Below are 24150 nucleotides of genomic sequence, written 5' to 3'. Positions count from 1 at the left end.
TCAATCTGGCGGAGGGGGGGAGAGGAGACAATGCCGTGTACACTCTGCAACAGCGATCAGTGGGGGCTAGTTTTGGCAGTGATCGGTCAGGGGTGGGCAGGGTTGATGATCGGCTGCTGAGCCCTGCAGCAGTAAAGGAGGGGTGAAGGAGGAGGTGATCAGCTATGAAGGCCAGCTGTGGCTGGCGGAGGCAGTGACAGTTTTCTGTCAGAGATCTGCACATTCGCAATGGCACCCTCTGTTGCTATCAGCTAGCTTTTGGGCAATCTACGCCCGGCCCGCTCCCCTTCTGGCAGAAACCAAGTTTGGCTTGATTTTTTTTTTGACAAAATCAGGTAAGATTAGGTTTTTAAGTCGTCCAAGAAAACAGCACAAACTTCTCTCGTTTTCATGCTCATTCGGGACTTAGAATTGTTCCAGAGGAACTAACAGAAGCAGAAGGACGCAATAATGCATGCAAGATAAGATTCTAAATGGGTTAGAAGCAAAAGGATCAAGGGTTACAAACTCAAGTCATCAGCAGTAGCAGCACAAGACTTTGGGGTTCATTTCTAGAGGGATTGAACTAAAAAGCACAGAAGTTACCTTAAACTTGTATAGGCTCTTGGAACACTTAAACAGTTATGATCTCCATACTATAAAAAGAATATACAAGAATGATACCGTACTAGAGGGTTAAATAATCAGGAAAGATTGAACAGGCTGGTAGTTCTATTCTCAAAGAAGGGAAAAGTGAGTGTTGATCTAATGAAGAACTTTTCAGACTGTGAAGGTTTGTCAGGGCAGGTGTTGAGATCATGTTAAACAGCCTGTGAATCTCTCCGCTAATTCATACTCCCAAGAGAACTGCACTCCAAGGGAAGTGCATGAAGATAAAAAAAACAATAACACAATCATGTCAAACTGTTAGTCGCCTAATGAATTCTTCAACAAATTCATATTATTCCCCAAGAGAGGAATAGATAAACAGCAAGAGCAAAGAAACAAGGTTGGTTTCCCAATCACGGGTGCACCTTTATTGATGATATGTGAACCTGAGAAGGGCAGACTTTTCTTGGTACACAACAGAGTTGGGAGAAGGTTAGTGGAACTTGAGCAAGAAAGATAAATCTGAACAGGAAAAGGACTCTTTTTCATTTAATTGTATTGGCAGTTTGGGGTGGGGTGGTGCTGGAGCGGAGAATAAGATAATCCAGCAAGACTTTAACTTCTACCCCCACCCTATAATTAAAGTAATTTGGTTAATGTTTTGCAATGCAGCCTTTCTCCGACTCCCCATTCCACCAGGATTAAATCCCACCACTTTGAAAGAGAAGCTCTTGCAGCATCAGACAACACTTACCAAAAGAGTTCCATACAGCAGTGGACTTCCTCCGACGGAATCTGCAGCTCTTTATCCTGCGGGCTGCAGCCCTTTGCACATACACCGAGTTCTTCATGATGATCGGAAGATTGGCATCAATTTCAGCCTTCCTGATACACTCCTCAAAGAACTCTGTGGAAGACAAACAGCAGGCAAAAGGTTGGGACCATTCGTGAAAGAGATGAAATAACACAAGGCATGGCAGCAGGAATAAGTTTGGCTGTTGGAACATTGATTACTTACTTCAGTATCAGCTCCTCCCATGCCCCCCAAATTATTTCAATGTGAATGTAGTATTAGAACATTCACCCTCTCCAGCCCGCTCCACTATTCAGTTAGATCATGGCTGATCTGTGTCATAACCTTATGTACCCACCTTAGTTCATTATACCTAACAAATATCTATCAATCTCTGTTTTGAAATTTTTAACTGACCCCCGGTCTCCTTAAGGAAAAAGATTTCCAAATTTCCACTACCCTTTGAAGTGAAGAATTGCTTCCTTTCATGACCCCTTCAATGGCCTTGCTCCAATTATAAGGTTATGCCCTTTCTTCTGCATTCCCCTAGAATGACTTCTTTATTCATCCTAAGCACCACAATTTGATCACCCCTTAATCTTCCATCCTTATGAGAATACAAGCCTATCCCAGTGGTTCTCAAATTGTGGTTCAAAGAGACTCTCTGGGCTCCACGAAACAAGTACCAGAACTAAGAGCATATTAGTGAGACTGTGCGTTGAAAGGTTATTGTAGTGATTGCCCATTGCTCTGAGGAGTATCTCCACCCATCAAAATAAATTGCAGCAATTAGGAAGAAAATTAAGATTTGGAAAACTAGACTAAGCAATGGAGTTTCAAATATTTTCCCACAACTGAGGAAGTTTCTGGGAGCAAACATAATTCTTTCACACACACAACTATTATCATTTTGTTTTAATTTGTACAGTTCCTGATACAATCATGCTGGAGGTATTGTCAATGCAGCAGTGGTTAGCAGGACATGCAGCCAATTAAGGAACCAATTGGGTCAAGTCACTGAAATTGCCAGGATCTTCCTTATGTCAGAGTTGTCCTCCTGTTGAGTTGGGAGATGGACAGGAAATTGGAGGTGACTTCCTGGCAACAAGTGGGAAGTCACAAGATAGATTTCCTGTCACTGGCCCCATGAATACACCACTAAACTGCAAAAGCCACAGCTTAAGGCATAACCCTTCCTATCAAGGGCTTTCCCTTGACACTGATGGCTGTATAAGCTGTGGGCCTTTTAAAAAAAATATTATTCAGACTTCTGAGAGTGCTCCCATTTTGAGATGCCCTTGTCCTCCCTTATCTGCCAAAGAAGTACCCTGTCCACCTTTCTTGGTGAGGCTGCCATGCACTGCCCTCCCCTATTGGACCTCCTGCCATGGGAAACTGCCCATTGCAGAGATCGTATCTTAATTGGCCATGTCCTGGTAGATTCCAAGCCTGAATTTAATGCTGCATGCTCCCCTAATGACAGTATTTTAGGTGGGGTGGAGGGTGGGTATGAAATTGAAAGAACAGGATTCCCTCTAAGATCCCACACACCCTAACCTCACAGCGATTTTACACTGGGACAGGCAAGGCTTCAGATGGGATGTCTGCCTTTGTCCCATTTGAAACCTTTAAGTGGCCAATTGACCATTTAAGGACCATTTCTCAGCCAGCTTCTTTTCAGGCTGGCAGGAGAATTTCCTGGGAGAAGGGGGAGATTTGGTGGTGGATATGCAGAATGGCTTTGTAAAGGGGAAATCTTGCCTTACGCATCTGGTAGAATTTTTTGAGGAGGTGACAAAAACAGTCGACGAAGGACGAGCCATTGATGTCGTCTATATGGATTTCAGTAAGGCATTTGACAAAGTCCCTCATGGTAGGTTGGTAGAAAAGATGAAAGCTCATGGGATACAAGGCCAGGTATCTAGATGGGTTGAGAACTGGCTTGCTAAGAGGAGACAGAGAGTATAGTGGAGGGGTCCTTTTCTAGCTGGAGGTCTGTCACTAGTGGTGTGCCGCAGGGCTCAGTACTGGGACCTCTTCTCTTTGTAGTATATATAAATGACTTGGAAGAGGGAGTAAGTGGTGTGATCAGCAAATTTGCAGATGACACTAAGCTGGCGGGATTGGCGGGCAGTGAGGAGTAGTGTCTGGCAATACAACGGGATATTGATAGGCTGGTATATTGGGCAGATATATGGCAAATGGAGTTTAATCCGGATAAATGTGAGGTGATGCGTTTTGGCCGGAATAATGTAGGGGGAAGTTATATGAAAAAGGGTAAGCCTATAAAGTGTATAGAAATGCAGCGAGACCTGGGGGTGCAAGTGCACAGGTCTTTGAAGGCGGCAGTACAAGTGGAGAAGGTTGTGAAGAAAGCCTATGGTATGTTAGCCTTTATAGGAAGGGGTATAGAATATAAGAGCTGGAGTCTAATGTTGCAGTTGTATAGAACGTTGGTTCGGCCGCATTTAGAGTACTGCATCCAGTTCTGGTTACCTTACTACCGGAAGGACGTGGAGACTCTGGAGAGAGTGCAGAGGAGGTTTACCAGCATGTTGCCTGGTATGGAAGGACTGGGTTATGAGGAAAGTTTGAGCAAATTGAGGCTGTTTTCCCTTGAAAGACGGTGACTGAGGGGGGATCTAATAGAGGTATATAAGATTATGAAGAGTATAGCTAGAGTAAACAGAGATAAGCTATTTCCTATGTTAGAGACACACAGTACGATGGGCCACGGGCTAAAGGTGAGGGGGAGAGGTATAACACAGATATTAGAGGGAGGTTTTTCACACAGAGGGTAGTGGGAGTATGGAATGCTCTGCCAAGTAAGGTGGTGGAGGCAGGCATGCTGGAGTTGTTTAAGAGTTACTTAGACAGGCACATGAGTGGTTTGGAGATGGGAGGATATAGGAGATTGTGTTAAGTAAGGTTCATTAGCATTGGGACGTCCCTGGTAATATAAAAGGATGTGGTATGACTATAATGTTTTTCTCTTTTAATTCACAGGTTTTAAGTCGGTCCGCCTTGTTGTCCGATGAGGGGCATACACGCGATGGGTCGTACTTGGGCTGCTTTTGAATGTTCGAGAGTAGCCTAGTGCTTCATGTCGTTAGTGTGTGCTTAAACTGGACCAGATGCTGGGCAACACGACAGCTCAGTGACTATCACTGTTTGCTGTGCAAACACATGGATTTGGGCCAGTGTCTGTGGGAGTTCTCCCCGTGCTTGTGTGGGTTTTCTCCGGGTGCTCCGGTTTCCTCCCACACCCCAAAGATGTGCTATTAGGCTGATTGGAGGTAATAAATTGTCCCTAAATTAGTTTCCCTCAATGTGGAATGCCACAAACAATAGATAAGGGTCATGGGTGGAGGGGGAACTGCTAATGTTCAAGTGGCGGCGCGGGCTCGTTGGGCCGAAGGGCCTGTTTCCCGGGCTGTTTTTGTTCTTTGTTCTCTGTTAGCACTGCTGCTTCACAGCTCCAGGGTCCTGGGTTCAATTCCCGACTTGGGTCACTGTCTGTGTGGAGTTTGCACGTTCTCCTCATGTCTGCATGGGTTTCCTCCAGGTACTCCGGTTTCCTCCCACAGTCCAAAGATGTGTGGGTTGAGTGGATTGGCCAGGCTAAGAAATTGCCCCTTAGTGTCCAGGGATGCGTAGGTTAGAGGGATTAGTTGTTATAATATGTAGGGATATTGGGGTAGGGCCTGGGTGGGATTGTGTTTGGTGCAGACTCGATGGGCCAAAGGGCCTCTTTCTGCACTATACGGTACTATGATTCACCTCTACTAGATGTACCCCGCCCCCCCCCCCTCCCCCCCAAAACTGCTTAAGGTATAGTGGCTGCTGGACCTCCCACATCCTTTTAGTCTCTCCCTGACACTTCAATCATCCCCTTTGCACAAGTGCTTCCCTATCCTCCCCAACTTGTGACCCTAAAACATACCTTGTCCATTGGTCCTGGGACCTGGGCTCAGGCATTTTCCTGAAGTTCCTCTTCAGTCCAGTGCAGCTCCAGTCTCTGCAGGAAGGCTGCACTGAAGCCCTGCCTGTAGCCAATTTGTTATGTATGTTAGGGAATGGGTCATGTGAGCTCAGGTGTAGGCTGAGCTGTTGGGAACTGCTCTGTGTGGGCAGTTAACTTTAGGAGTGTGGAGCAAGTAAACATAATAAAGAGCTGTGTTCCCTGACGCCTGACTGTGAAATAGTTATTGAAGAGAAGGATACAGAATTAGGTCGGTAATAGGAGGCAGGGGGTAGCAGTGGAAAGTTGGAGAAACTTGGTTTGTTTCCATTGAAACAACGGAGGTTGAGAGCAGATAGAAGTCTACAAGATTATGAGTGGCGTTCCTCAGGGATCAGTGCTGGAACCTTTACTGTTTGTAATATATCTCTAAATTATTTGGAAGAAAATGTAACTGGCTTGATTGTAAGTTTGTGGATAACACGAAGGTTGGTGGAATTGCGGATAGTGAAGAAGACTGTCAGAGGATACAGCAGGATATAGATTGATTGGAGACTTGGGCAGAGAGAAGGCAGATAGAGTTTAATCTGGACAAATGTGAGATAATGCATTTTGGAATGTCTAATTCAGATAGGAAACATTCAGTAAATGGCAGAACCCATAAGACCATTGATAGGCAGAGAGGTCTGGGTGTACAGGTACACAGGTCACTGAAAGTGGCAGTGCAGGTGGACAAGGTAGTCAAAAAGGCATACAGCATGCTTGCCTTCATCGGCCAGAGTTTAAAAATTGGTAAGTCATGTTGCAGCTTTATAGAACCTTAGTTAGGCCGCACTTGGAATACTGTATTCAATTCTGGTTGCCACGCTACCAGAAGGATTTGGAGGCTTTGAAGAAGGTACAGAAAAGATTTACCAGGATGTTATCTGGTATGGAGGGCATTAGCTATGAGGAGAGTTTGGAGAAATTTGGTTTGTTCCCATTAGAACAATGGTAACCTGATAGAAGTCTACAAGATTATGAGGCGCATGACAGAGTGGATAGTCAGAAGCTTTTTCCCAGGGTGGAAGAGTCAATTACTAGGGGCATAGGTTTAAGGTGCAAGGAACAAGGTTTAAAGGAGATGTACGAGGCAATTTTTTTTTACATAGAGGGTGATGGGTGCTTGGAACTCACTGCTGGGGGAGGTAGTAGAAGTGGGTACGATAGTGACTTTTTTTAGGGGCATCTTGACAAATACATGAATAGGATGGGAATACAGGGACATGGTCCCAGGAAAGGTTTTATTCAGTCTAGCAGCAGGATTGGAGCCGGCTTGGAGGGCCGAAGAGCACGTTCCTGTGCGGTAATTTTCTTCATTCTTTGCGAAGCCTCGGTACAACAGATTTAACACAATTGACTAATATGTTGAATGAAAATGCTGCGAGGCACTTGGGAGTCAGTAGGGTTGTGTTCCCCACCAATGTTTTGAGTGGCAGGAAGGTAAACCTCACCATGTGAAAAATTCAGGCTCAGTTGTTGGCCTGTGAGCCATATAGAGTCAGGACCTGGAGGTAGTCCTGATGCCTGAAATCTTTCAATGGCAGAAGATGCCACGCTACGTTTGTGGAATAAGCACCTTCCCATTAGCTCACTTGTTGCTGTGAAGTATCCAGAATTAGTGAAATATCAAGAATTAGTAAAAGAAACAATGAAAATGTCACTCCTTTTGTCAACAACACACTTTGCCGAGAATCATGTTCTGCTAAAGAATGGGTTCATTTGGAAGTGGAGAATAATTTAGGAGTGCCACTGTCAAACATCACACTAAGGACAAACGGACTGCTATGAGAAGCAGTCACCCCATCTCACTGTTATCTGGACATAAATACCCCATCTTTTTAAAAGCATTATTTAAAACACTCTTCAGATGCAGCACTTTCTTATTATGGGTCTTCAATAGCATTATCATTTACCCCCAATTATTATGGGGGAGGTTGCAATTACTAATCCATTTAAAAAGGGGCACTTTAATCAGTTAAGTTTGAGAACCACTGGCCTATTCCAATGAAACTTGTCTTCATACTTAAATTTTTAGCTTTGGTATAATTTTGATAAATCTACACCGCACTGTTTTCAAAGGCCAATAAATCTTTCCTGAGGCACAGTGCCCAGAATATATTTTTTTAAAAAATCACTCAACTCTGCTTAGAAACCTGGTCTTCCTCACTGAGAACTGTAAGCTGTCTCAGAAATTGTGGCCATCAGTGTGATTTGTGCCAAATCCTCATTACCTTTTCCAGTCACTAGACTGGGGATGGAAATTCACTGAGCTACTTCCCATTCAAGCTGCAGTCTCACAGTTCTCCCCTTTTGCACTCCCAGCTATTGCACTGTTTGAAACAACTAGCAATCGAAGTTGAGATTCAAAATGGTGGGAGGCCCCTGAAGCCCATTCCCCAGTACCTATGACTTTCTCATCTTGGTAAAAAGTCTGACAACACCAGGTTTAAGTCCAACCAATTTATTTGATAGTAGACTCACTAGCTTTCGGGGTTAGTCCCTTCATCTACCTGACGAAGGGACTAACCCCGAAAGCTAGTGAGTCTACTATCAAATAAATCGGTTGGACTTAAACCTGGTGTTGTCAGACTTTTTACTGTGTTTACCCCAGTCCAACGCCGGCAAATCCACATCATTTCTCATCTTGGCCATACCATTAAGGAAGGGTGGGGATAGGTATGGTAAACAGAAACACAGAAGAAAATCTGCTCTCTCCACAGTGCCGCATGCCATGCATCCTAAGGACAATATATGGAAGCATTTGGGGATCAAGTCCTAGCTATTTGCCCCATAGCTCATGGGTGGAGGTCGAAGTGAGGGAGGAAGTTCAAATGGGAAACAATGGACAGCTCTGTGATTAAAAATACTGCCACCTTTATTCTCTTGAGGAAATGACTTTTCACTTTCTATATGTTTGAAATGAAACAGTGATGTTGCATGATACATTTAATCAAAGAACAAAAGCTTCTGTCATAATCAGTTCACTGTCACTGGCACCAGTATTGCTGATCAGATTATTGATGTCAGTATTAGCCAATGCATTGACAAATAGACTGGGCCAGGAAGGCTCAATAGTTACACTGTTTTGATCAGAGCATTGAATTTGTCTTCAGTCATGATGACCATGTCATCTTGTAGGATGAGCGCACTGTAGACACAGGGGGATTCTGAGGTGGAGGCCATAGCTCTGCGTCTCAGTGGATCTGATATTGCTAGTGCCTGGGACGATCAGAAGAACCAAGCACTTGTTGAAGAGCCTCTTACAATCAAGTGACTTAGTTCCAATTAGGTTCTTGTTACTTGACTGTTGTGTACTTTAATGCTTCAAGCAGGCTCAGCAGATTCAACGTAAACAAATGTTATCTGTTTTGGCTAGTTTGCCTACAAGTCAGATGATTTCAAATGGCTTTTGGCTCATTTCCTTAACTGCATCTTGAAATGCTTTTTTGAATTAAAAGTGCTCATTTGCACTGCATTGCTCTATCCCTGACAGGCCATGGTCCCTTGTGAGGGTAGGGTTCCAACTTTGAGGCATGTCCTAGATTCAACAACACGGTTTCTTCTGAACAACCCAATGGTATGAGCAACCCATGATGAAACTCATACTGGGATTCAAAGAAAATTGTGCAAGAAAACAAAATGGATGTCAAGTCAAAGATATTCAGAGCGATGAGGTGGCATTTAGAAAGACCAAAGAGAGAGGTGGAGAGACATCTCACACCTACACCGCACACACGCTCGCACTTGCCTCCTTCCCTCACACGCATACACTCACCTCCCTCCCTCTCACACGCATGCACTCGCCTCTCTCTCTCACAAACACATACACTCACCTTTCTCTCACACATACACTCGCCTCTCTCTCACACATACACACTCTCCTCTCTCTCACACACACGCACGCACTCACTTCTCTCTCACACATATACACATGCCTCTCTCACACACATACACTCGCCTCTCTCACAAACATACACTTGTCTCTCTCTCTCACAAACATACACTCGCCCCCTCTCTCTCTCACACAAACATACACATGTCTCTCTCTCTCTCACAAATACACACTCACCTCTCTCTCACATACACTCGTCTCTCTCTCTCACACACAAACATACACTCACCCCTCTCTCTCTCACAAATATACAATCGCCTGTTTCTCACACACATAAACTTGCCTCTCTCTCTCTCTCGCTCATATACTCTCTCTCTCTGATACACATACGCTCACCTGTCTCTCTCACAAACATACACTCGTCTCTCTCTCTCACATATACTTGCCTCTCTCTGACGCACGTACACTCGCCTCTCTCTCTCTGACACACATACGCTCACCTCTCTCTCTCACAAACATACACTCATGTCTCTCTCTCACATACGCTCGCCTCTCTCACACACATACACTCGTCTCTCTCTCTCTCACAAATATACACTCGCCCCTCACACACAAATATACACTCGCCCCTCTCTCACACACAAATATACACTCGCCCCTCTCTCTCTCACAAACATACACTCGTCTCTCTCTCTCAAAAACATACACTCGCCTCTCTCTCTCATATACTCATACACTCGTCTCTCTCTCTCTGACACACATACACTTGTCTCTCTCTCTGACACACATATACTCGCCTCCCTCTCACACATACACTCATCTTTCTCACTCACACACATATACTCGCCTCTCTCCCACACACATACACACGCCTCTCTCCCACACACATACACTTGTCTCTCTCTCTGACGCATATATACTCTCTCTCACACACACACTCATTTTTCTCATTCACACACATACACTCGCCTCTCTCCCACACACATACACTCGCCTCTCTCCCACACACATACACTCGCCTCTCTCCCACACACATACACTCGCCTCTCTCCCCCACACATGCACTCGCCTCTCTCTCACATGCTCATCTCCCTCTCTCACACATGCACGTATCTCTCCCTCTCTCTCTCACATGTCTCCCTCTCTCTCTCACATGTCTCTCTCTCTCACATGTCTCTCTCTCTCACATGTTTCTCTCTCTCCCACACACACATACATGGGCAGCACGGTAACACAGTGGTTAGCACTGCTGCTTCGCAGCTCCAGGGACTTGGGTTCGATTCTTGGCTCAGGTCACTGTCTGTGTGAAGTTTGCACATTCTCCTTGTGTCTGCGTGGGTTTCCTCTGGGTGCTCCTGTTTCTTCTCACAGTCCAAAGATGTGCGGGTTAGGTTAATTGGCCGTGCTAAATTGCCCATGTCCTGAGATGTGTAGGTTAGAGGGATTAGCAGGTAAAAATATGTAGGGATATGGGGGTAGGGCCTGGGTGGAATTGTGGTCGGTGTGGACTCAATGGGCTGAAGGGCCTCTTTCTGCACTGTAGGGTCTCCATGTATCTATCTACATATGTATGCATGCTTACACATCTCTCTAAGTTGATTCTTCTGACCCTGGCCTCTCTTGGCCCCTCAATTGGACTCAGTCTCTTTTACCGCATGAATGTAACCTACCTTACTCCTCTATCTAGTTGTCTTTGCTCTAGGCCTTACCTGTGAGTTTAAGTTGACTTTGCCAGTATTTCCAACTTGTCCAATCAGAGGTTGGTTTCTCAGCACATTGACTGTTGATAGGCTGAGTAGTATGCCAATCTGAAGCCACTTCAGTGCTTGAACTGCCTCCAACTGGACGAGCTGGACGTACAGTCTTTTCCAAATTTAAAACAGTTGGATCTACTGTGGAACCCAATTTGGCAAATCCTGCTCCAGGACTTGAAACTGCAACTTTCTGACGGAGTTGAGAGTGCTATCAACAGATTCACAGCTGACATTAGATAAGCACATGTTAGGACTGTTACTTACTTCTCAGCTCACCCACATCTCCTTTCATCAGCTCATTTTTCTCCACTGTGCGTTCATTTGAGCTCAGGCCCTGCTCCAACCGCTGCAAGGCTTCCTCTGCCTCTTGCAGTCTCCGTTCCAGCTCTGCACGGGACTTAATCTCCTCCTAGCACAAGGAATAAAAGTCAACTTCAATAAGAAAGAGTTGTATAAAACCAGTGCCAGTGTAATACTTTGCAATTTTCCACCACATAATATTTGACCTATTTGCATCCTTCCCCTAACTCTTCGTCAATTATTTCTCCTGATCTTGATGGACTTGTGATCTTTGCAGATTCACACTAAATTTGTGAAATCATTGACATTAACAAAAAACCATGAAAGATCCCTAGCTCTGGGTCAGTTCATTCAATACTGCCTCCCTCCTAGACACAACACATCTATGTTAATTGCCCAACTGCTTTCATGGTACTTTCCTCATCAATTTCTCCCCAGCTGTCACTGTTTTCACATCTCACTTGAGTTGCTCAAGGATCTGGTGCAGGTTTTCTCAATCGGGTGTCATTGGGCCATTTGACTGCTTGTGGCATCACAGCAATGCCAGATCCTGTCCCCAACTACCTTCTGTTTCCATGAGGGTTAGTAATAACATCAGGAGGACGACAGCTGGCCGGCTCTTTTCTGCAGTGTTGGCTTCTGTCTTCTCAATAATCAAATAGAGGAAATTTCTGCTCATCCAGCACTGGATGTCAAATAAGCCATTTGATAATTTAGCTACAGTGGAGGAGTCGAGAGAGCTGGTGATGAGGTGGAGCAGGGTGTCATCAGTGTTCATGTCAAAACTTTGAATGACATCCCCAAGGGCAACATGTTGTTGAAAAATAGGAGGGAGCCCAGGATAGATCCTTGAAGGGCACCAGAGACAATGACGTGGGAGCAAGAAGAGAACCATTGCAAGTGATTCTCTGACTATGATTAGATAAGAATAAAACTATGTGAGGGAAGTTCCTCCCAGCTGGACAACAATGGAGAGTCATTAAATGAGGAATGTTGTTGTCAACTGTGTGAGAGATTGCAGACAGGTCAATAAAGGATAGATTACTATGGCCATAGTCACAAAGGTTGTTTGTTATTCAGCCTTTGGCCATAATAATTATGTAGGTCATTCTCAAAAATGTCAATCTTACTACAGTAAAGGGATTATATAAATATAAGCTGCTGTCATTTACCAGAGCAGGAATTTGAAAAGCAATAGAGAGGGGAGGAATTCTCTGAGCCTGCGAGGCCCAATCATGAATCGTAATGGCCCAGAGAATCGGGAGTTGGCGGGAAAGTGGGTTTGATGCTTGTGACTGTCCCTTCCTCTTTGCAAACCACTTCAAACAGGGAGTGAAGCCATTGATTGTCAATCAGGATTAATGGGATACTTGAGGTGCAGTCGACGCGATGAAAAATCAAAATAAACAATAAGGGTTTCAACAATTTCTGTTTACTCGGCAAATTCAAATCAAAGCCTACATGGGGGCTGCACAGGTGGGCAGACTGGACCACCCCAGTGAAATTGATATCTCCTCTCTGTAAGAGGACTTCAAAGAGGTCTGCAGTTGCTGACAAGGAGAAAGGAGAATCTCTGCTGCCGAATGGAGTGCTGCAATGACTTAAAATCCTGCCAGGTGACCGGGTGGGGAGGCATGGAGGTTAAAGTTACCTGGCCACTACAGAATTTGCACACCTGACAGGTTCAGTGTCATCAAGAAGGTATATCTTCCAACCTGTGTGTGTTAATGCAAAGTAGAAGTAACTTCTATTTATTAGTCACAAGCAAGGCTTACATTAAAACTGCAATGATATTACTGTGAAATTCCCCTAGTTGCCACACTCTGGCACCTGTTTGGGTCAATGCTAACCTTTCAGATTGTGGGAGGGAACCGGAGCGCCCAGAGAAAATCTATGTAGATACGGGGAGAACGTGCAAACTCCACGCAGTGACCCAAGCCGGGAATCAAACCTGGGTCCCTGATGCTGTGAGGCAGCAGTGCTAAACACTGTGCCACCGTGCTCTCCTAGTATGTTCCTGGCGATCCATTTTTTTCAGGAGGTCCATCGTCTTTTATTAATGATAGGTCAGTGATGTTGGGCGCCTTTTCAATATGGCAGCTGGATATATTGGACACACACCATCATACCCAACCCGCTGCAGAATGCAGTGCTAAACCCCCAAGTGCTTCCACAGTGGGAAGCATTCCCGTTCCCACCCCCGCAGCAGGACTTAGTTCCAGATGGAAGAGATCCATCCTTCATGTTTGTGTTTGCTTGAATGGTGCTGAATCAGAGCTTGTTCAAGTGTTATTTTACACTTCCTAGATGTGGGTTCTCAACTCATTCAGTCTCTGGGCCATGAGAAGGGCAATCTACTCTCATCTAACTCCACCAACTATTTTTGAGTTATGGCTATGCTGCGAGTACAATTAATTCCCATTTGTTAAATTATCTTTCCAAGGCCAGGCAGCTTAGTATTTTCAAGTTTTCTACATGTCTGTCCTGTCAACATATATTATTATTGAATACACAACCTACAGAAATGAATAGCATGCAGCTGTCTAATGGAGCAGACTGTACTGACATTTTTCTTGTCAAACTACAAATGTGTGTTTTCTCAGGACCCATTTCAGCTGCAATCCTTTGCTCAACAATCTTTCCAAAAGATGTTATATCAATACTTATTTCTTCACCCTTCCAGTCACCCACCCACCGTCACCTAACACCCCATTACCCCCCCACTACCCCCAATAAACCTAACCCTAACCCTAACCCCATCCTGTTTTCACACCCAGAAGCCAAACGGATCACGCACTGAACACTCTCTTACCCTCAGATCACTCTCCGTTTTCTGCTTCTCTGCAGTCAGCTCTGAGAGTGAGACCTGGAGTTCCTGGGACTGGGTGGAATAAAACTCCCGCTCCTCTTGCAATGCAAGAGCTCTCTTTTCATTCTCCTGTAGCCTACAGTGAAGAGAAATGGCAGAACATGTATTTACATATCATCTCAGAACATCCAAATACACTTCACAGCCAATGAAATACATTTGTAGTCACTGTTATAATGTAGAAAAGGCATTAGCCTATTGAACTTTAACCCCATGCCCTCTCCCCCCCCCCCCTCCCAGCTTGGTCACCTGGCAGAATTTTAAATCATTGCAGCAGAGATTTTTTTTCTCCTTGTCAGAAGCTGCAAGTGTGAGCAGACCCCTTTGAAGTCCTCTGACAGACAGGAGATGTCGATTTCTCTGGAGTGGTTGAGCTGTGCAGCCCCCATGTAGGCTTTGATTTAAAGTTGCTGAGGCTTCCTAGTAAACAGATATTGTTGAAACCCTCTCCATTGTACTTGAAGCCTTTGATCTGTAACAATTTAATGCATTTAATTTAAAGTTACCTGACAGAAATAAATTGCCTCTGGGCTACATTCTACCATCCCTAGCAAATATGCTGAAAAGGAAATTTCCTATCTTTACTCAGTATAACCTACAGACAACTCCAGCCCCATACTATGAGGTGGATTTGAATACTTGGTAAGATAACCTCTGAAATATGAGGTTCAATACCATTTTTTCAGGGAAACAGGGGATGGGAAATCAATGGGGCTTTTTTAATCACATCCCAAAACAAACTTTAAAAAAAGACTCCTTACTTATACAATAAACAGGTAATGTGCTGTTCATCTTTGAGGAAATAATATTGGCTAGGACACTGGGAGAATTCCCTGCTGTGCTTTGAGTAGCACTATAGGAGCTTTACTGCCCAATTGCTTTGGTAAGCAGGGTCTAGGTTTAAAGTTCCATCCAAATGATGGCATTGCTGAGGCACCGAGTAAAAATAATTTGCCGACTCAAAGGTGTTAATTGTATATTAACTATGTTCAATTATATGCAAGTAGCTAGTGGACATTAACTGGATTATATCGGACAACGCAAAATATATAGCACAGAAAAGATCATTTGGACCAATCAGTTCATGTTGGCTTTCATGTTACAGTCAAACCTTTCCTCACCTAAATCAACCAAATGTAATCATCTTCTCGATTAATTGCTTTCATAGTTTCTAATTAAATGCTTCAACCACAACCTGTGGTAACAAGTTCCACATTCTCACCATTCTTTGGACAAATATGTTTCTTCTGAAATCTCTCTAGATTTCTTGGTAACTGTAATAATCTTGCTGAGTCCGGTCTTCCCTCACCAACACCCTTTATTTACATAGTCAATGAAGCACGGCTCCTGCATTACTGTACACAGGTCAGGCCCAGGAGGCCTTTGACTGCCAGCTTGAGTAGAGACAGATGATTTTAAATTCCTGCTGCTCCTTTCCGATTAGGCAAGCCTCCATTCACTCAATAGGGTAGCTCATACAGTATGAGGCCCATGAGAGATCAATGATGACCTTCATGGCCATTATAAGATTTATTTTTTTATTTGTGTCACAAGTAGGCTTACATTAACACTGCAATGAAGTTACCATGAAAATCGGCACACTCCGATGCCTGTTCCAGTACACTGGGGGAGAATTTAGCATGGCCAGTGCACCAGCATGGCCTTTGGACTGTGGGATGAACCTTGAGCACCCAGAGGAAATGCACGCAGACACAGAAAATGAGCAGAGTCCACACAGACAGTCACTCAAGATGAGAAATGAACCCAGGTCCCTGGTGCTGTGAGGCAGCAGTGTTAACCACTGTGCCATCTTGCAGCCCCTGACATCCCAACACCGCCCCCCCCCCAAGACCATTCCTTCCCCAACAACCCTGCTGGGGCAGGGCCTTTCCTGCCACTTGGCAATCAGCCTGGGCTCAATTTGAGGTGGGACTGGATCAGGGAGTGTAAAATGGATTGGAGACCTTCATTTTTGGAGGGATGACTGTAAAACCACTGACACTGGTTCTTCCTGGGCCCTACCTCAGTTGAAGTGCCAGTTTCCTCTGCTTCCATCTCAAAATCCATGTCCTCATAGCTGAAGGACAGTCATAGGGTTGGCTTCAAGTTGTGGCTCAATGCTGACAGTGGTTGCCTCCATGGCTGGTAATGACATCTGCATAGGCATGGACTCCCTTCTCCTGAGATGGTCCAGATGTTTCCTGACAAGTTTACCTTCCACTTTTAATTAATTAGACATGGGCCCCGTTTTCTCCGTTTTTTTCCCAAGGACTCAAAGAAGAACATCTCTGAATTTTCTCACATGGAACAGGTTGCTAGTTTTATTCTGGTTCTCTTGTTGGGACTCCACCTTCCCTGTCAAGTTTGGGAACAGTAGGCTCAATCTTGTCCAAAGCCTCTGCCCCATTAACAATTTCTCTGGGGAAATTCCTGTCAATGTGTGAGGGTAGTCCGACAGTTGAGTAAAAATCTTACCAATTTGGTCCCTATGGATGCTGCATGTTGCTTTTTCATGCCTGTTCAGCCAACCCTTTCAATGATGAGTGGTAGGGTGCCTGACCCCCCTGGAGTGAAGATGGGGCAATCAGGGCCCCTCAGAAGGACAGGGGGCAGTGCCCCCTGGGCATGGGCACCCTGGCAGTGCCAGCTGGTGCCCCCTAGCACTGCCCAAGGGTCAAAATGCCCAGGGTGACCTTGGCACTGCCCACCAGGCATTGGGTAGTGCCAATGGGATGGGTGGGGCCCAAAGGGGACATAGCCTAGTGGGGGGTGAGGCTTTGGGGCAATCAATGGGGAGTGGGGATCCCGTTGCCATTCTGCGTGAGTGTTGTGAGGATTGATGAGTACAGGATGGGGGCCAGCGATCGGGGCATGTTGTGCAGGGGGATGGGAGGTCAGGACTGCGGGGGGTGTGAATCTGTTTTGAGGGGGTCTGGAGATCAGGGTGGGCTGGGGGAGTGCCTGCCGGGTTGGGAAGGGATCTGCCAAAGGCTGAAACCAGCAATCTCTGCGCATGATCAGTGGCTGTCAGTCTCCCCATTTGCTAGCCTGCTCAATCGCTGGCCAGCCCAGGATCCCCGCATTGCTACCCTCCCCAACCCCCCTCCATGGCCTGCCGAAGGAGGCCATTGGGGGATCGTCACTGCTGGGAGGGGGTGGTGGGTTGCTGGAGATTAGAGCCATCCGGGATGGAGGAGGTGGGGGTATCAAGGCCGGCCCAGGAATGGTCGGGGGGGGGCTGAAAGCAGGCTGTGGTGGGGGGTTGAGGGGGGGCAGCACTGCGGGGATCCTGGGCTGGCCAGAGATTGAGCAGGCTAGCAAATGGGGAGACTGGCAGTTTAAGGCCACTGATCATGCGCAGAGACTGCCAGTTTCAGTCTCTCCGGCGTGAATAGGCTCCATCGCTGAAATTTAATGATAATCACGCTGGTAGTCTCTGCAGCGCACAGAGTGTGGAGATTCATTTGCTCCAGTTCTGCAACTTCAACACTGCAACTTTTTTGGGAGAATTCCATCCCAAGTCTTCTGGTGTTCTGTGCATGCAGAAACTTTGCCATAGTTTCTCAATCATAGCATGGGAAGTGGTGGATGAGCTCATGCGATGTATTCCCAACCATTTGCAGTATGTATTAATCATAATCAAAAACATTGAACCCATAAAAGGCCCGCAAAGCCCACATGCACTCGAGCCTAGGGCCTACCAGGCCACTCCCATGGATGTAAGCTGAGGAGGGGGGTGTTTTTGATTCTGACATGATTCACACTCTCTGACCAAATCTATAATGTCTGCATTAAGACCAGGCAACCATAGTAGCTCTTGACTAGTATTTGCATTTTGAAAATAATAGTGCGGCCAAGGCATAATTCCATAAGTATTGGATGCCACACTGGGCAAGGGACACCTACACAGCACCTCCAGAGAATGATGCCATCCTCAATATTGAATTTGTCTTTCTTCATCAGACAGGGTTCCATTTCTTCTGCAGGCTGTCCACTGAATCCACCATTCAGAATCATATAGTTTAATTTAGATAGGACTGGGTCCTTTTGTGTCCAGGCCTTGATATGCCTTGCAGACACCGGCAGGATGTCCAAATAATTAAGGGTCATCACGACCTCTTCCAGAACTGGTAATGAAGTTGGGCTTATGGGCAATGGTAGACGACTCAGTGCATCGGCATTAGCTATCCAGGTCCTGGGGCAGTGCTCCAGGAAGTATTCATAAGCCGTCAGTAACAAGGTCCAACACTGGGAGGAGGCAATGATGGGTATTGTCTTCTTCAGAAAGTCCTATCCAGGGTTTATAATCAGTTACTATTATGAAGATCTACCATGGATGTATTGATGGAACTTTTTAATGCCGAAGACAACTGTCAAATTCTCTTTCTCAATTTGGGAATACCTCTTTTTAGCATCCAAAAGGGTCCAAGATGCGTATGCGTAGTCTTCTCAATTTCATCTTTCCTGCAATGTGCCAGTATTGCCCCAACCCCATTAGGGGAGGCATCACATGTCAAGATAAGGTCATTTTTGGGGTCAAAATGGGCCAATAACTTAGAGGATAACAGCTGTTGTTTAATATTATTGAAAACATCCACCTGCAGCACCTTGGGCCCATCTTTGATGCTTTCATAATAGTACGCGAGGGATCTAGCAAGGAAGTCAAATACGGAATACATTTCCCATAATAATTCACTAAACCAAGGAAGGATTTTAATTCTGTGGTGTTCCTTGGAGTTGGTGCCTCCTTAATGCCCCTTCCTTGTCCTCCACTGGATGAAGACCCTTGCCACCCACCCAAAAGCCTAAATAGGTCACGGCACTTATTTGAAAAATACATTTCTCCCTCCTCAGGTACATGCCAACTTCGGAAAATCTCCGCAAGACCTCTTCCAGATTTGCTAGGTGTTCGCATTCTGAAGTTCCTGTTACCAGGCCATTGTCCAGGTACACTGCTACTTGGGGGTAATCTTTGGAGTATGTTCTCCATGACTCGTTAAAAAATGGCAAATGCGGATGAGATCCTGAAGGGCAGGTGAGTGTACTGTATGGGCCTTTGTGCGTATTAATTGTCACATACTGCTGGGAAACCTCATTGAAATTGGAGATACGCATGATTCATGTCCAACTTAGAGAATGCTTAGCCACCAGTTAACCTGGCATACAAGTCTTCAATCCGGGGCATGGGACATCTGTCAAATTTAGAAACCCAATTGACAGTGAGCTCATAGTCTCCACAAAATCAGACCCGCTTCATTGGCTTGAGGACAGCGATAACAGGCACAGTCGACACTGCAAATTGTATGGGCCTTATTATGCCCAGTTTTTCCAGGTATTCCCGTTCCATCTCTACTTTTTCTAATAGGGAGTACGGAACTGATCCTGTTCTAAAATACTTAGGTGTAGCATCAGGTTCAATATAGATCTTAGCTTTAGTCCCCTTGTTCTTCCAAGTCTTCCTGAAAAGTTTCAGGATACATTTTGAGAACTTTTGATTTGATTTGATTTATTATTGTCACATGTATTTGTATACAGTGAAAAGTATTGTTTCTTGGGGGCTATACAGGCAAAGTATCCCATTCATTGAGAAGAAAACGTGAGAGTGAAGAATGTAGTGTTCCAGTCATAGATAAGGTATTGAGAAAGACCAACTTAATGCAAGGTAGGTCATTCAAAAGTCTGATGGCAGCAGCGAAGAAGCTGTTCTTGAGTCAGTTGGTATGTGACTTTTGTATATTTTTCCTGATGGATGAAGGTGGAAGAGAGGATGTCCGGGTTGCATGAGGTCCTTAATTATGCTGGCTGCTTTTCTAAGGCAGCAGGGAGTGTAGACAGGGTCAATGAATGAGAGGCTGGTTTGTGTGATGGATTGGGCTACATTCAAGACATTTTATAGTTTCTTGTGGTCTTGGGCAGAACAAGAGCTATACCAAGCTGTGATGCAACCAGAAAGAATGCTCTCTAACGTGTATATGTAAAAGTTGGTGAGGGTCGTAGCTGATATGCCAGATTTCCGTCATCTTCTGAGAAAGTAATCGGTGGGCTTTCTTAACTATAGTGTTGGCATAGAGGGACCAGGACAGGTTGTTGATGATTTGGGCACCTTAAAAACTTGAAGCTTTCGACCATTTCTACTTCATCCCCGTTGATGTAGACAGGGACGTGTTCTCTTTTATGCTTCCTGAAGTCGATGACAATCTCCTTCATTTTGTTGACATTGAGGAAAGATTATTGTCGTCGCACCAGTTCACCACGTTCTCTATCCTATATCTGTCTTGTCATTGTTTGAGATTTGACCCACTTTGGTGATGTCGTCAGCAAACTTGAAAATTGAGTTACAGGAGAATGTGTCCACACAGTCATTGGTGCATGAAGAGTACAGTAGGGGGCTGAGAACACAGCCTTGTGGGGCACTGGTGTTGAGGATGGCCGTGGAGGAGATGATGTTGCCTATCCTTACTGATTGTGGTCTGTACATTAGGAAGTTCAGGATCCAGTCGCAGAGGGAGGAGCCAAGACCCAGGCCACAGAGTTTAGAGATGAGTTTCATAGGAATAATGGCATTGAAGGCTGAGCTGTAGTCAATAAATAGGAGTCTGACATAGGTGTCTTTGTTATCTATGTGTTCCAGAGTTGAGTCTAGGGCCAGGGAGGTGACGTCTGCTGTGGACCTGCATACAGTTCTCTCATGGCCAGCCTGAAGATTCTCCCGAAGTTCAGTCTGGTGTTGCTGGATCCAGTCTCTCCCCATAAGGTTAGGTCCTTGTCCCCGTACAATGATGAGTGGAAATCGAGCTGACTGCTGCCTGGAAGTCACTAGAGTTGCCATGGTGCACTTTATTTGTAATGGTTCCCCTGTGTAGGTGGCTAGCCTGGCCTTTGTGTTTTCTAAGAACTGAATATCAGTCCAGAGGCGATCATAAGTTTACACCCCAATAATGGAGACTGTATTCATTTCCATTTTTAACAGATGGCTATTTACCAACAACTTCATCCTTATGGGGACACCCTTTGTTGCGGAGATGTGATTTAACTGCATTGTCCCTGTTCCTGGTTGTGGACCTACCTGCAAGGTACAGTCTAGTACTGGCCTTAGCCTCTCTCCAAGATGGCACACATGTTGACCATGTCTATACTTTTGCCTTAGTTGTCGTCTTTTGCAGTACTTGTATTTACAACCTTCTGGAATATGCTTCCTAGGATTTTAAAGGCAGTTCCTGCCTTTCAATGACTGCCTAGTGATGTGACTTGGGCTCTATATCGTAAGGGATTCTGTGATATTTTACTGACAAATAGCTCTCAGTGAGGGATGAACATTACATGAGGTCCCTTCCTCTAATTAGAGGACACTACTGTCTGATATCCCCTGTAGTTCCTGGCCTCCTTTCTCTGCATTATCCACTGATATGATTATCTCAATTACCTTCTTTAGATCCAAATTGGGTTCTGACAATAATTGCTTTTGAACCGTAATGTTGATAATTCCACAGATCAGTCTATCTGTCAACATGTCATTCAGGGGTGGCACTGGTTCACAGTGTTCTGCCAATTTTCATAACTTGGGTCAGGAAGTCAGTGACAAATTCCTCAGGGGTTCATCCTGCCATGTTAAAGCTGGAGTATTATAAAAAGTTTCAGGTTATTGTAATCTTTAACTGAATCTACCAATTCATTAAAGGTTTTTGAGTCGGGGCACCTGTATAGGTCAGGTTTTTATCATACTGAATGTTGGGACCCCACATGCCGTGAACAGGATTACTTTCTGCTTTTCATCTCCTTAATATTGTTATTCCAGAAGAAATAACATGTGTGCTCTGCATTTTGGGCCCAGTCTTTTATGCTTGCATCATAGGCTTCAGGTTTACCAAAGAGAGGTATTTTTTGTACCGGAGGATTACTTGTCTTGATAATGAAGGTTGTCCAGAGGGAAGAAAAAAATCATTTTACTCCTCGTCACCAGTATAATAATCTTGCCAAGGCCAGTCTTTTGTCAGTAACACCCTTTATTTATTTACATAGTGAATAAAGCATTTCCTCTGCAGCTACAGTACACAGATCAAGCCCAGGAGTCCTTTGGCTGCTGCCCCGAGACAGCTAATTTTAACTCCTGCAGCACATTTTCTATTGGAAAAGCCTCTAGTCCACAAGGCCCATGAGAAAATCTATTGACAACCTCCTGTGACTCCATAACAGTGACTGTCTTATGGACATTCACTTGAGCACCTATAAGTTGACGCAGACTGAAATTATGATAGTTGAGTAAGGAGGTATATGTTAGTTATGTGTAACATTGTAAATAAATATAGAAAGTGTGTACACATCAGTTCCAGTTCCATCCTTCGCTAATTAGCTTTCTGGAATAGAAGAGGTTGTGGTTTTAACTTCCTAGCCAGCAAGAATGGTGGCTGAGAGGAAGTTATTATACTGAGTCCACTTACCAGGCTGAGGTTGGTCCATTCCCACCTAGGGTCACCTTACCTTCACCAACTTGAATTCAGCTTGGGGCTCCAGTTACAAGCAGGTCAAGGCCTAGGTAACAGGTAAAGGCCCCATGATATAATTGGTGTCATGACATGATGAGTCAGAGGAATCTGCAGACTCATGACTTGAGAAACCAGCTGGGCCATAGAGGCTAGGGTACATTGTCAAAATGTACAATTATCACACTTTCTTGTGGATCAGGAGGAATAAAAATGCTACAGCCTCCTTCCCATGCCGCACACCACTGCCCCCCCCCCCCACGCAAACAGGCATCACAAAGAATCCTTCGACTCCCCAGCCCCAATCTCATTCTGGTTACATTGAAAGCCGCTGCCCTTGGTCCCCCCTTCCAACAACGATCACCAAATTCCCAGTCCAGAGTACTGGACTGTCACTGGGATTTGGTCAACAGTAACAACAACAAATTTCATTTATATAGCAAGTTTAACTCAGTAAAATTCCCCTAGAGAGTTTCACAGAAATATTATAAATAAAATTTGGCCAAGCCACATAAGGAGATATTAGCTGACCAAACATTTTATCGCTGAGGGAGGTTTTAAGGAATATCTTAAAGAAGGAAAGTGAGAACCAAGGTGAAAGATTTAGAGGGGAAATTTTGAAGATTAGGGCCTGGAATTTCTGGAACTATTATGTGAATAGATCAGATGCCCTGCATTCCCACCTGATACGGGGAGCTCGTGCATGCTCCTCCTCCATTCACCCACCTTCTAAAATGAATCCAAAGATCTTCTCACCTTTCCTCAGCAAGAATCTTCTCATCCTGCAGTTTTTTCATGTCTTCCTCGATTCGTTGCAGGATGGCCCGGAATGTTCCGCTAGATTGTGAGAGCTGCTCGTTCTGGCTGGTCAACTGCTGAGCCTGCTCCTCACTGTCCTTCAGCTTCCCCAAGGTCTTCTGCTTCTCCTGAGATAGGGACTGGGGCATGGAGAAAAACCCACAGGTAAGCACAACAAACATTCAGGGACCAACCTTCAGCCAAATATTGAAGCCCCTAATACTCTCCCACACTGAGGGTTTCTCTCAAGGATGGGAAGGTGATGGACTGAAGAGGATAGATGCCTTTCAGAATGAAACACAATCCCAGTGATTTATCTTATGTACGTACCAATAGTGAGCACCGATCAGTTATAATCAAAACTATTGACCTTGCAGAGGGTGCAGTGCAGAGTCACCAAAATCATCCCTAAAAAGGTTATTTTATGAGAATAAGTTGCAGAAAGATGACTTCTATTCATTTGAATATAGATGATTGAGGAGTGATCTAACTGAGGTGTTTAAGACGATTAAAGAATTTGATAATCAATAGAAAACCTATTCCCTCTGGTGGAGGAGAGACAAGGGGGCATCTCCTTTACAGCTAGTCTCTCTAGGGGTGACGTCAACAAGTTTTTCATCACACAAATAGGAGTGGAAAACCGATTGTCTCTTTTCCTCAAAACATAGTCGAAGTTGTGGAGATCACTTTCAATATCATGATTGATAAATTTCTGTTCTGTTAAGGACATTAA

The 24150-nt window shown here is 44.9% G+C and overlaps 1 protein-coding gene across 2 annotated transcripts in view; it reads right to left on the bottom strand.

Moving 5' to 3' along the window:
- The window catches only part of plekhd1 (pleckstrin homology domain containing, family D (with coiled-coil domains) member 1), an 83281-nt gene that overhangs the window by 13058 nt on the left and 46073 nt on the right, over nt 1-24150 (bottom strand). For both annotated transcript variants that reach the window (XM_080202012.1, XM_080202013.1), the window contains exons 9-12: nt 23376-23557; nt 14083-14215; nt 11235-11379; nt 1343-1495 (exon numbers count right to left, since the gene is read on the bottom strand). In XM_080202012.1, coding sequence (XP_080058138.1) covers nt 1343-1495; nt 11235-11379; nt 14083-14215; nt 23376-23557 — 613 coding nt within the window. The remainder of the gene's footprint in view (nt 1-1342; nt 1496-11234; nt 11380-14082; nt 14216-23375; nt 23558-24150) is intronic.

This window comes from Carcharhinus amblyrhynchos, chromosome 14, assembly GCF_965287045.1.
Source record: "Carcharhinus amblyrhynchos chromosome 14, sCarAmb.v2.hapA, whole genome shotgun sequence".
Taxonomy (NCBI): Eukaryota; Metazoa; Chordata; class Chondrichthyes; order Carcharhiniformes; family Carcharhinidae; genus Carcharhinus; species Carcharhinus amblyrhynchos.
The sequence above is the reverse complement of the archived record's forward strand: the minus strand, read 5'-3'. Positions and strand labels throughout refer to the sequence as shown.